This window comes from Portunus trituberculatus, chromosome 38 (genome assembly GCF_017591435.1).
Source record: "Portunus trituberculatus isolate SZX2019 chromosome 38, ASM1759143v1, whole genome shotgun sequence".
NCBI classification, from domain to species: domain Eukaryota; kingdom Metazoa; phylum Arthropoda; class Malacostraca; order Decapoda; family Portunidae; genus Portunus; species Portunus trituberculatus.
In genome coordinates, this window is record NC_059292.1 from 5,504,657 (window position 1) to 5,518,566 (window position 13,910).

Here is a 13,910-nt window from a genome sequence, read left to right on the forward strand (position 1 = left end):
GACAGTGTGTTATTAAGGATACATTGCTACCGCTATCCCACAGGACATTGACGGGACTCCCTTTACACTCCAAACGGCTTACCATCAGTAGATAACCATCCCTAGACGCTAAATTACTAGTCACAGTAGTAGAACTGGTCTTTTTAGCAGAGTCAGGTGTACGAGAAAGAACGTAATGCAAGGCTTTATGATGATCCATCCCACACTTCCGACCATTGACAATCACATCACAAGTAGTGCTTGCAAACTTACAGTACCTTGCCAAGTGACCAGGGGTTGCACACCTAAAACAGACTCTATTATTCTTGAGGCAAGCAAATTTGTCTGGATTACTCAAATTTTGAAAAGCATAACAATCATGAAAGGTGTGACCTTGTGAGCCATGGTACCAACACATCTTACAGTTTTGATTCTTAGAATCCACAGAAAACTCTGACACTAATTTTGAGACAGTGTTAAGACATTCAGTAATCATAGCATTTTGTTGATCTTGCACTACCTTTATCTCGTGTAGTGTATCAGTAACATCTTCCTTTTCTGAATCTCTACAAATCACATTATGAGTGGCCAATTTTGTGGGAACACTTCTCAAATCACACTCCAGATACTCACATACCTTCCTTTCAGCAAGTAAGAATGCCAACAGACTTTCAAATAAATCATTATGGTTAGCAACAGATTGGGCTTTTAGTACCCAAGCCCGTTTCAAAGTGTTAGGAAGCAGGCGTTCGACCAACGTAACCATAGATGTAGTTTTCATTTCAGACTCCAATCCTATTTTCTTCATGTCCAACCAAGCACGTTCCACTACCTTCGCCAAGTGGACTAATCGTTTCGAGTCCCCATCTTGCACAGGTTTCAAGCCCTTTAGCTCACTCACAATACATTCCGTTAATTTACAAGAGTTACCATATTTGTCATCAAGGCGAAGGAACATTTCTTCAAAGTCATCCTCTACACCTTCCACACATTTCAACGCCTCACCTGAAAGGCATTTCTTTAAAGCGTAAGAGTCCCTCCCATACGCCGGGACGATTAATCTCATATAGTCTTTTTTGAAAGTGCCGTAATTCCTTATATCACCAGAAAACAGGGGTGGATCTAGTCGTTTAACTTTTATAGCAGTCTCAAATTTGTCCTTCTCATCTGCACACGCTTTAGTAACCTTTGAGTATAATGTGGTTTTTTTTCTTTCACAACCCAAGATATAGTCCTCTGCCTCACTTAAGGATGAGGGATCTTGCTTGCCTCCAAGTAATTCAGAATAAAGACTCTCATGTTTTACCTCAAGCACCTTGAATGCATCTTCCACCTCAGTGAACAATCCTTTCAGCACAGCTGGCGCATCCTTTTCATCCAACCTTTCTTGTAGTATGTTGCACTTCCTGGTGAAGCGACCCTTGGCCACCCCTCGCTCCAACTTGAGCGCGTCCATGTCTTACTGTTGAATTGTTTCTCCAGGGCATCAAAAGCGCTGTTGCATCAGTCCGTTTATTGGGCAAAGATTCAACCTGTGAACAATATGTAACACTCACCACGAATTCCCAAAACAAGCCTTGCTCACAACCTTAATAATCCATGTGTAGGATGTTACCTCAAAGTAATCTTAGAATATCACATTCAATTATCACTTAATTCACATCACATTCAATATAAAGAATCAGAGGAAGTAGCAGTTAATGACTGCTAAAACAAGCCTTGCTCACAACCTTACTATCCATGTGTAGGATGTTACCTCAAAGTGATCTTAGAATATCACATTCAATTATCACTTAATTCACATCACATTCAATATAAAGAATCAGAGGAAGTAGCAGTTAATGACTGCTAATAGACCAACAATACTATCACAGGTAGCTGGATAAAGCAGGATTTACAAATAATAATACAAGTATGTACTGATAACAACCAATAATAATGAACCAACCAGTACCTGACAGTAATAATGACTCTCAGTATTGACGACACAGATGTCCCGGAGAGAAGATCCCAAACACAGCGTCCCCACAGCATAAACACCCCATCACGTATCCAACCATCTACCGCTGCAACAAACGGTTACAGTGACATACAAATCATAATCCATCATCATCACAAATCATACGTAAACCACTTTGTCTTCAATATCGTCTCACACAAGCAGGAAATACGCACTACCAAATCCTTGGCTACGAGCGGAACAAAATAAATATGGCGGACTATCACATAGTCCCTGAATTCACACTACATACCTTCCAGCAAACCCGGATAGTAGCGGCACAGATGCACAACACGCCCTCCAATCCACTCCAGCGTCACAAGTATCCTTCCACACCCCACACGCCAATCTGCTGGACTGGCCAGCCCGTTCACCTGTCCCTTGACCATGCCTCCACTCCGCCACATCCACAACAAAAGACAATGGCAAAGCGCAACATACACCCCTCCGCTCCGCCATGTCCACAACAAAAGACGACAGCGAAGCGATACATCCACCCACTCGACATAAATTAATAAAATACATAACAGCAATTGAATTTATCATTGGTCGTAATGATACAAGTATCATGACGTATTTTCATATTCATTCTGCTTACTGTTTGGCTATTTAATACAGCTTCAAAAACTTATATGTGGATCAGAATAATGAAGACTGGCCATTAATCTTCTGACCTCCATAGACGGGTCATAATGTGAATAAAATAATCTAATCGTACCCAAAACTCATGGTAGAAAAGTGGTCCAGTACTGAAGTAGTTAAAAGGGAAAAGAAAAAGGCTCAATGGAAAATAAACTAGAAATATGGTGTCATTGAAAACAGACTTCATATTGTTTAAGGAATACCAACACCAATATCTAACGGACCAGTTTTCCAGACAAGTGTTCCTCCCTACCATGGCCTACCATGAAACACGTAAGGAAAAGAGAACCACACAGATCCATATTCTGAAACACTTCCGCGCCTCACAACACCTGCACTATTTTCAATGGCTCTCTAGTTGAAGTGACGCGGGTTTTTAAGGGTGTTTCTGTAATTCTAGTGACATTATTAAGTTTTCCGCATTAGCAACAGGACAAATACCCTTTAGAACTCGGCTAATAGTCTCTGTGGTCTTTGTAAATGGTCGCAGTGAGAGAGATGCTCGTATTCAGAAACGCCTTCCTCTCTCACTATGACAATTTTCCAAGGCCACAGAGACAACTACCCGGATTTTCAAGACAGCTTCTCCTTTAAATAAACTAGAAATCTTGCTAATCTATCATCAGAACCATTGAAATACTCTTAAAAGCACGAGTATCTTCAACTGGAGCCTGTGGAAAGCAGTGATGGTGAGAGCAAAGCGTTTCAGAATACAGGCCAGAGAGACAGAAAGAGAGAGAAAGAGAGGGAAGAGTTTATGAATATGGCACAAGGAACGAGGCATCTTCACGTCCTTATCCTAGTCACGTCAGGTTGAATAGAAGTCCTACTGTGCACGTCCTTTCGAGATTTTATTTTCATTAAGATGTTACCGGCAATGGAAGGATGAAAAGCGAAGCCTTGTCTGTTGCTACCAATAATACATGTGCTCGTAGTGAATGTAGCTGACTGTTTGTTGGTCTCCGTTCACGCCTTTGTCTGTCGCAGTGCTGACTTGGGAAATTAGAAATGTGAATAGTTGCTTTGTAGTAGTAGTAGTGGTAGTAATAGTAGTAGTAGTAGTAGTAGTAGTAGTAGTAGGAGGAGGAAGAGGAAGAGGAGGAGGAGGAGGAGGAGGAGGAGGAAAGTAGTAGTAGTAGGTGTAATAGTAGTAGTAGTAGTAGTAGTAGTAGCAGTAGTAGTAGTAGTAGTAGTAGTAGTAGTAGTAGTAGTAGTAGTAGTAGTAGTAGTAGTAGTAATAGTAGTAGTAGTAGTAGTAGTAGTAGAGGTAGTGGTGGTGGTGGTGAAGGTGCAGGGCGTGATGTGGGAGCCAACCTTTCCTTCCCTAGATGGTCACCTTTTCACCTTTCCCTCTTCTTATTGTGCCTTATCAATGAACCAGCTGAGATATTGATTTCCACTGTGTATGTGTGTGTGTGTGTGTGTGTGTGTGTGTGTGTGTGTGTGTGTGTGTGTGTGTGTGTGTGTGTTTAGAGAAGGAAGGGAGCGAGCGGTAAGAATAGATAGTTTGTTAAAGATGAGTATTCGTGTGCCTGAAGATTAGATAGTGTTGATAATACCAGAGAGAGAGAGAGAGAGAGAGAGAGAGAGAGATGGAAACAGGGAATGTAGATGGATATGATATAGCAATAACACCATCAACAACAAAAACAATAATTTCTACTTCACTATAAAAAAAAGAAAAATATGGAAAAAAGTATTTTCTCTTATCTATATAACTCATTGACGGCACAACACCCAATGATTATAAAAAAAAAAAAAACTCAAGGGAAAAAAAATATAGCAAGATTAACAGAGAACGGAATATCAAAACAGAAAACTTATGTGTATTGAGGGTAGACTAAAAAATATAGCTCACACGATATATATATTCTCTCTCTCTCTCTCTCTCTCTCTCTCTCTCTCTCTCTCTCTCTCTCTCTCTCTCTTTTTACAAGCTCCATTGTAAAACTGCTCGCACCACCACGCCGGGGTTGGACAGGCGCGGGTTAAACGTGACTGCTTCATTATGTAGAGTTGAGGATGTCAGCAGCGCTCTTCCCTCACTCACTACAAAGCCCCGCCACTCATTACACTTACCCTTGTTGTGTCTGTATTCACTTTGCTTACCCCTGGTCGATCTCGTGGTGGTGGTGGTGGTGGTGGTTGATGGTGATAATTCTTTTGTCATTTTGTTTCTTGTCACATACATACACACACACACACACACCCTTCACTATCTCAGGTTAGGTCAGGCAGGGAGCTTTGCCTTTTGTCTCAGCGCTTCCCTGATGTTTGTTCTTGTCTTTTAATTCTGCTCTGTTCAATAATTTTTCGTTTCTCCCACATTTTATTCATTATTTCTTTCTAATCTCTACACACACCATCTTGTTCCCTCCACATTTCCTCCACTATATCTTTCTAATCTCTACATTCACCATCTTGTTCCCTCCACATTTCCTCCACTATTTCTTTCTAATCTCTACACACACCATCTCTTCCCCTCCACATTTCCTGCACTGTTTCTTAGGGACCTCTACATACACCATTTCTTCCTCAGGCTGGATCTTCGACCTGGCGCACCGTTTGGAGACAGAGGTGAGGAACGTGACCATAGTGCAGAAGTACCTGACGGCGCTCTACTTCACCTGCTCCTCCCTCACCTCCGTCGGGTTTGGCAACGTCTCCGCCAACACCAACCACGAGAAGATCTTTAGTATCGTCACCATGTTGATTGGAGGTGAGTGGTGGTGGTGGTGGTGGTGGTGGTGGTACTGGCTCGCTTCTCACAGCCTCGGTTATTGGTGTTGTAGAGCTTGAGGTGGTGTAAGATGAAGTTGTGAAGTGATGTTGTGATGGTGGTGGTGCCTCGTCTCTCACAGCCTCTGGTTAACTGGTGTTGTAGAGGCTGAGGTGATGCAGGGTGAGGTTGTGGGGTGGTGTCAAGGAATATACAAGATCTAGAATCTTTGGATGGTGTGGTGGTGGTGGTGGTGGTGCTGCTGCTGCTGCCTAATCTCGCACAGCCTCGGTCACTGATGTTGTAGAGGCGTGAGGTAGTGCAAGGTGGGATTGTGTAGTGGTGTGGTAGTGGTGGTGGTGCCTCGTTTCTCACAGCCTCGGTTACTGGTGTTGTAGAGGCTTGAAGGTGAAGTTGTGAAGTGGTGGGGTAGTGATGGTAGTGCTGGTTCGCTTCTCACAGCTTTGATTACTGGTGTTGTAGCGTCGTGAGGTTGGTTTAAGATGTTGTGGAGTGGTATGGTGGTGGTGATGTCTTGTTTTTCACAGCTTCAGTTACTGGTGTTGCTGAGGGTGAGGTGGTGCAAGACGAGGTTTTTTTTATGTAAGAAGGGAAAACTGGCTTAGGACAGCAACATAAAGAGAAAAAAGAGGTCCACTTAGTTACCGGTTCCCTTGCAGGTCTGAGAGAGTTAGCCAAAAAAAGGGGGATAAATGTCTTGAAACTTCCCTCTTAGATGAAGTCAAGTCATATTAAGTTGGAAATACAGAAGCAAGGAAGGAGTTCCAGAGTTTATCAGGGAAAGGCATGAATGATTGAGAGTACTGGTTGTAATGGGCCATGTTGACTTCTCTGCTTGTCTGTCTGCCTGTCTGTTTACCTATCTGTCTGTCTCTCTGCCTGTCTGCCTGTCTATCTATCTGTCTGTCTGTCTGTCTGTCTGTCTGCTTGCCTGCCTCACCTCACCGCCCCCATCCTCCCGCAGCTCTCATGCACGCCACAGTGTTCGGCAACGTGACCTCAATCATTCAGCGGATGTACCTGCGTCGCTCCCTCTACCAGACCAAGTGGCGAGACCTAAAGGACTTCCTCGCCATCAACCAGATCCCGAAGGAGCTGCGCCAGAGGATGCAGGACTACTTTCAGACCATGTGGAGCCTCAACCAGGGTATTGATATCAACGAGGTGGGCTGACTTCAATTTTTTTTTTCTATTTTTCTTTTTTTTTACCTTTTTTAGTTATTTTTGCCCTCTCTCTCTCTCTCTCTCTCTCTCTCTCTCTCTCTCTCTCTCTCTCTCTCTCTCTCTCTCTCTCTCTCTCATCTCCAACATTTTAAACCTTCCTCTGGTCTTTTCGCCTCCTGTTCCTTCATGAGTCACCTTTAGCACACACACACACACACACACACACACACACACACACACACACACACACACACACACACACACACACACACACACACACACACCGCGTAGTGTAGTGGTTAGCACGCTCGACTCACAATCGAGAAGGCCGGGTTCGAGTCCCGGCGCGGCGAGGCAAATGGGCAAGCCTCTTAATGTGTGGCCCCTGTTCACCTAGCAGTAAATAGGTACGGGATTTAACTCGAGGGGTTGTGGCCTCGCTTTCCCGGTGTGTGGAGTGTGTTGTGGTCTCAGTCTTACCCGAAGATCGGTCTATAAGCTTTGAGCTCGCTCCGTAATGGGGAAGACTGGCTGGGTAACCAGTAGGCGACCGTGGTGAATTACACACACACACACACACACACACACACACACACCATCTCTCTCCTCCTCCTCCTCCTCTTGTCTTTACGTTCATCTCCAGCATATATACACACTCCCTGGTCATCACAATCTTCTTTTACCTCCTCCTCTCTTCCTCTTGCCTTGTACGTTCATCTCAAGTATACACAAACCTTCTCTCAGGTCATCATATCCTCGTCTTGCTTGGTGGAGTCTGATATTCGCTCGTTTTCCTTTTATTCCGCCACATAATCCCCGAGAGCTTAAAAAAAGATTGACTCCATCGACTTGGCCTGCATTTATTTCTCTGTCGTTCTTTAAATGGCCATCAGGTGGGAAGAACAGGGACAGAGGGACAGGCAGGTAGATGGAGTCATAATAGACAGATAGGAAGGCAGACAGGCAGGAAAATGGACACACAGAGAGAGAGAGAGAGAGAGAGAGAGAGAGAGAGGAGAAAAGTAATACTGTCATGTACTTTTCGCTTCTAAGTAGTGATTACTAAAGTTACTTCCTAGGCAGACAGAGAGAGAGAGAGAGAGAGAGAGAGAGAGAGAGAGAGAGAGAGAGAGAGAGATTACATACATACATACATACGCACACGAGTCGAATGGTTTCACATCCAGATTCCGCGTGAAATATTTTGTTTACGGATATTCAACAAAACTAGACGACTGAAATATTTTATTCATTCATTTCTATCCAAACACAATCACACACACACACACACACACACACACACACACACACACACACACACACACACACACACACACACACACACACACACACACACACACACACACACACAAACCTGTCACCCTCAGCCTTGTCACAGAGAGAGAGAGAGAGAGAGAGAGAGAGAGAGAGAGAGAGAGAGAGTGTTTGCTTGGTTTCCCTCCACTGCTCTTTTGAAGTTGATAAACACATTTCTTCCACGCACTTAGTTGCCAGTCCCCTTGCAGATCCGAAAGGGTTAGCCAAAAGATAGGAACAACTGTCTTAAAACCTTCCTCTTGAATGAAGTCAAGTCAAGTCGTAGGAAGTTGGAAATACAGACACAAGCAGAGAGTTCCAGAGTTTATATTACAGCTATACCTTGTCATCCAAACGTCCTTTCTTCCTCTCGCAATACATAACAGTCCTTCTTTCAACACATTACAGTCCTCATCTCAATATTTCACAGCTTTCCCTTGGCATCCAAACGTCCTTTTTTCCTCTCGCAATACATCACAGTCCTCTCAACACAATACGGTTCTTCTCTCAATACTTCACAGATTTCCCTTATCATCCAAACGTTTTACATCAGTATACCTGACAGCAGGACTCCCACAGCTCAGCCAAACCCTTCTCTCAATGACCCCAACAGACCCTGAAGGAATTCCCGGAGGAGCTGCGCGGGGACATCTCAATGCACATCCACCGAGAGATTCTGTCGCTGCCAATTTTCGAGACGGCGTCACAGGGTTGCCTCAAACTGCTCAGCCTCCACATCAGGAACAACTTCTGTGCCCCCGGAGAGTACCTGGTGCACCGCGGGGACGTGCTGCACTACATCTTCTACCTGTGCAATGGCTCCATGGAGGTGGTCATGGACGATATGGTGGTGGCTATCCTGGGTGTGTATATACTCGTGTGTCTCGTTTCTAGGTTCAGTTTAGAGTGATCAAGGTAAATAGATGCCAGGTAGTCTCGGCTAAACGGGACTATATAGAGAGCAAAAAAAGTTTATCTGAGTAGGGTGGTAGTAGTAACGTCACGTATTTGAAGGGTTGGCCAGTATCTCTTTATCTTGGGTTGTGATGGCTGTAGTGTTCTTAGTTGGGTTTGTGTTTCCTTCCACGGAGGTTGTTATGGGTAATGGAATGCAGTGGTGGGTGCGTACGACTCGTCTCTCAAGGTAAACAGATGTCAGGAAGTCTAGGCTAAATGGGACTAGAGCGCCAAAAAGGAGGCCATTTATCTTACATACATACTACTCTTCTCTTGGTTCATTTCACTCTTGATTTTGATGCATGTATGTAGTTCATGTTTCTTCTGTAGTTAAGGGATCAGTTATCGAAAGATTTAGATGTTGACTGGTTGTAATGAGGACAATGAGGTTTCCAATAGTGTTTTTCGTTGTTTTAGTAATAGTTTAATAAGTCTCAGCAAAAACATATTCGGATTTCTAAGGATCTTTTCATTATATCCTCTTGGTAGCATTTACATTTCATATCTGGGCGTCTCACATGTTCCGGTGCGTTGCAGGGAAGGGGGACCTGGTGGGCAGTGACGTGGACGAGCACTTGAGGAATGGCGGGGACACGGTGGTGAAGTCCTCGTGTGACGTGAAGGCGCTCACCTACTGCGATCTCAAGTCTATCTTCATCCCGGGCCTGATGGACGTCCTCAAGATGTACCTCGAGTACCAGCAGGAGTTCGCCAATGACATCAAGCATGACCTCACTTACAACCTGAGGGAGGGTTACGACAGCGAGGTAACACACTTAGCATTAACCCTTTTTTATCATGAGTTTTGGGTATTATTAGACGATTTTATTTACTATAGAGTTCAAAAGATTAATAGCCAGAGTCTTCACTATTTTAATCCGCTCATAAGTTTCTGAAGCTATAAAATCCCCAAATAGTAAGCAGAATAAATATGAAAACGTGCCATGATACTGAAGAGGCTTACATCTCTAGAAACTGATACTGTAAGCGTGCCTTTTTTCTCTCTTCTTGTTGCCTTAGCCAGTGCCCTTCCTACGTAAAAAAATGATTAAATGCAGAGAGATACAGTTCCCTCAACCTTCACGTTCATCAGTATCTGAATCTCCTACAGTGAACCGCTATACCTTATTAAACTCGTATCCGACACACATCCTGATCAATACGAGTAAGCGAGTCATGAAAAAATTGATTGAGTTTTAACGGATATATATAACGTTTCCAGTGATTAAATTTTCTCTTTCTGCGTTCCTGTACGTAAGTGAGAGAGTGATGAAGGAATTGATTTGAGTTTTTTGACGTTTACATATAACTTTCCTTAAGTGAGACGACATTTCTTCCTGGGATGTTCCTATACGTGTGTTATTAACCTCACATAACCAAACACACCTCCAAGTTTGCCCCTGTGACCCTCCTGCCATGTGTTCCGTCTTCCTCCTCGGCGTGTGCAGCAGCAGGACATGGAGATCGGCTCGGCGAAGAACATCCTGCCTTCCATCAGCGAGGACGACGAGGAGCGGGGCAGCGAGGAGGAGGACAAGTCGCCGGTGTCCACGTCGCCCCGCTCGCCACTTCACTCCCGCACCACCACAAGGTTCAACTTCGGACGGTCAGTCGATGTTGTCCGCCGCTCGCTGCCCCCTCGCCTGCTCCCTCAGCCCTGCCCCGCCCAGTTCAACACCGCCACTCAAACTCACTCATTGCCTATGCTGCCTCCGCTCTCCGTGTTTTAGTTTATGTTTATTTTAATGTTATACTGTTTTTTGTGTGTTTTCTTTTATTTTCTAATTCACTTGATAGTTTTGTCTTGTTCTGTTTTTGTTATTACGTGTTTGTTTTTATTTGTGTACATTTTTTTTCATTCTTAGAAGTTATAATACATGACTGCTGTGTGTAAATGCATCTCTCTCTCTCTCTCTCTCTCTCTCTCTCTCTCTCTCTCTCTCTCTCTCTCTCTCTCTCTCTCTCTCTTGACCTTTAAATCACCGGATAGGGAACGCAGGGATTTCTCTCTTAATTCTCACTGATGCTTAAATTGACAAGAAGAACAAGAACTTCACTAACCTCTCCACATCCTCCCCCTATCTCTCTCTCTCTCTCTCTCTTGGGTTCAGTTTCTGGTTCGGGTTCACGTCACTGGTTCAGAGTGGCGCTAAACGAATCACTAATGAAATGCGTAGAATTTTTTTTTCTTTCTATATTTTTCCTTTGTTCACTTTTCACTTCACTAGCATTCCTGTCTCCACTTGCCCCTCAGACCGACTCACTCACGCCCCCTGCAAAGACCTCACATCCTTCTCTCTCTCTTTCTGTCTCTCTCTCTCTCTCTCTCTCTCTCTCTCTCTCTCTCTCTCTCTCTGTCTCTCTATCTCCCTCTCCCTCTCTCTTTGGCTCTCACTGCACTCCTGCCTTTGCTCTCACGTCTCACTAACGCACTGCCTCACTCTTATTCACTCACTTATTCACTCATACGTAGCGCCGTATTCAGAAACGCTTCCCCCACCACCCTCTCTCTCTCTCTCTCTCTCTCTCTCTCTCTCTCTCTCTCTCTCTCTCTCTCTCTCCGCGACCATTTTCAAAGACTACAGAGATGATTAGCCGAGTTCTAAAGAGCATTGTCCTGTTGATAATGCAGAAAATTTGTTAACATGTCACTAGAATAACAGAAACATCCTCAAAAACCCGTGTCACTTTATCTAGAGTCCTTTGAAAATTGTGAAGGTGTTGTGAGGCGCGGAAGTGTTTTAGAATATGGTCCATTGACTCACTTAAAGATTTTCTCACTCACTCACTCACTCACTCACTCACTCACACACTCACTCACACATTAGTTCATTTACCGGTTCGCTCTCTCACTCACTCACTCACTCATCTACTCAGGTATTCAGTCACTCATTCATTCACCTACTCGTTCACTCATTTATTAACTTAACCACTCACTTACTCACTATCTCACTCACTCACTCACTCATTGACTCACTCACCCACACACTCACATATTTAATCGTCCATTCACCTACTCACTCACTCATTAATTAACTTACCCACTCACTCACTCGCTCGCTCACTCACTCACTCACTCACTCGTCCTCGTCTCCTCCGCCAGTTCTGTGTTAGAAATTCACCCTCCTCTCCAGCAATTTCGTTTTTACTCTTGCCAGTTTATTCTCACCCCTGCTGAGCCCTGAGAAAAGGCAATATAAGCTTAATTCTTCTTACCAACCCTCGCTAAAGAAATCTACCCTTGCCAACCTTACTCACATATCCCACCCCCAAAATAAGAGAATATAAATAAGCTAAATAAGACAAGACTGCCCTCGCCACAAAACCTTACAAAAAATTTTAAAAAACTACTCATGCCAACCTCACTCATCCTCCCTCATAAAAGATGAAATTTAAAATAAATAAGTTAAATAAATAAGACCATCGTTGCCACAAAACCCTACAAAAAATTTTCATTGTCAAAAAAGAATGATAAGTAAATAAATGTGTACATATCCCATTACTTTTTTTTATATAGGTGATAAGTTTTTATTATCAGAAATTGTACATGGTGGGATTATTACGACTTTGACTAGAGTTTAGTTTGAATGTGAACTGATTTCCTTAATTCAATGATGGTGTGTGCTGAGCTGGCTAATCGTTCATTATTTCACATGTATGTAAGTTCCATACATACATACATACAAGTACATCATAAGTGTATATATAAGTAGACTGTGTGTGTGTATGTAAGTTATGAAGTGTTCTGTCTGTTTTACTTTCTTAGGTGTCGTCAGTGTGTGTGTGTGTGTGTGTGTGTGTGTGTGTGTGTGTGTGTTTCCTCAAGGCAGCTTTCTTTCTTCTTCTTTATTATCATTTTCTTGTTTTAGTTTTGTACATAAGTCACAAATGTTTTCGCTTATTCATTCATTCATATGTTTTTTTTTTTTTAAGTTTTACCATTTCTCTCTCTCTCTCTCTCTCTCTCTCTCTCTCTCTCTCTCTCTCTCTCTCTCTCTCTCTCTCTCTCTCTCTCTCTCTCTCTCTCTCTCTCCAATGCAAACTTTCCAATGTAACCTTGTATTTTTTTCCTTTTGCAATTCATGTTTGCAAATTTTGTTTTTTTGTCTTTCTTTCTGTCCGTCTCTGTTAGTGTGAGCCTGCACCTGTGTGTTAGCCTGTGTGTTTGACCTGCGCTGGCCTGCTTCAGTGGGGCTTTTGCAGTGACGTGGTTCTGCAGGTGGAGGAATTATGCCCAGGGAGGTAAAAGAAAAAGAAATATGTATAGATGTGTATATGTTTTGCTTTTCTTCTTATTTTCGCTCTTCTTTTGTTATGTCACCATTTAATTCAAAAGTTTGCTTATTCATGGCAGTGACTCATTCTCTTAACAGGTGTAAGTGGCGAGAGTCACTTTGCACGTGCAGGATTCACTTTTTCTGGCGCCGAAATGCTGGAGGAGTTGCTGATGGTGTCAGTCAAGATTCAGTGTGTAAGATGTATTAACCCTTTCAATACTAGGACACATATTTATCTTTGGATTTGTGTACGATTAGACCATTTTATTGACAATAGAAAGGATCTGTGGAGGTCAGAAGATTAATGGCCACAGTCTTCACTATTCTAATTCCCCACATAGATTTTAAAGCTCTATAAGACCATTAAATATTAATGTGAATAGGAAACGCGTCATAGTACTGAAGGGGTTAAGAACAAAGACTTCCGTGTGTGGACCAAGAGATGCGGCGTCTGGATTCCCGTGACACATGTTTGCTTGCAGGAATGAGGAGGATGTGGGCAGTCCTCGCTGGGGCCATCGTAGTCGTGAACGAAGTGGAGGAACGCCGGTGCGGGGAGCCCTGAAGACACTCTCTCCGACACGCCTCCACCACCGCTCCAACGATGAGCTGCGCGGCGACGACCAGGCCAAAGTGCAGCTGGAGAAACTAGACACGCAGGTCACCACGCTGCACTCTGACGTCAGCGGCCTCACCCAGGAGGTAATGGTGCCGCGCTATGCTTGGTGATGTGAGATGGCCTCGTAAAATGCAGTTATAAAAAGATATGGTGTTTGATTGCTTTTGAAATGATAGTGACAGTACCTGAAGTATTCTTAGGAGCTGCCCGAGTGGC

General features: G+C 43.6%; 2 protein-coding genes across 6 annotated transcripts in view; one reads left to right on the top strand and one right to left on the bottom strand.

Annotated features, from left to right (window-relative positions):
• The window catches only part of LOC123514843 (potassium voltage-gated channel subfamily H member 8-like), a 394,273-nt gene that overhangs the window by 376,294 nt on the left and 4,069 nt on the right, over nucleotides 1-13,910 (top strand). For 2 of the 4 annotated variants that reach the window (XM_045273080.1, XM_045273081.1), the window contains exons 9-14: nucleotides 5,160-5,339; nucleotides 6,325-6,524; nucleotides 8,455-8,704; nucleotides 9,336-9,565; nucleotides 10,247-10,404; nucleotides 13,558-13,777. In XM_045273080.1, coding sequence (XP_045129015.1) covers nucleotides 5,160-5,339; nucleotides 6,325-6,524; nucleotides 8,455-8,704; nucleotides 9,336-9,565; nucleotides 10,247-10,404; nucleotides 13,558-13,777 — 1,238 coding nt within the window. The remainder of the gene's footprint in view (nucleotides 1-5,159; nucleotides 5,340-6,324; nucleotides 6,525-8,454; nucleotides 8,705-9,335; nucleotides 9,566-10,246; nucleotides 10,405-13,557; nucleotides 13,778-13,910) is intronic. The other 2 variants (XM_045273082.1, XM_045273083.1) reach the window with 1 other exon arrangement.
• Nucleotides 2-2,430, bottom strand: LOC123514846. Of its 2 annotated transcripts, none has more exons than XM_045273088.1 (3): nucleotides 2,232-2,430; nucleotides 1,955-2,045; nucleotides 2-1,511 (listed from the first exon to the last, which is right to left on the bottom strand). In XM_045273088.1, exons 1-3 carry the CDS (start codon nucleotides 2,383-2,385, stop codon nucleotides 1,466-1,468), a joined length of 291 nt encoding a protein of 96 aa, XP_045129023.1. In that variant the 5' UTR covers nucleotides 2,386-2,430; the 3' UTR covers nucleotides 2-1,465. The 2 variants fall into 2 exon arrangements, with proteins under 2 accessions (XP_045129023.1, XP_045129022.1); XM_045273087.1 differs by having other exon boundaries at nucleotides 1,934-2,045.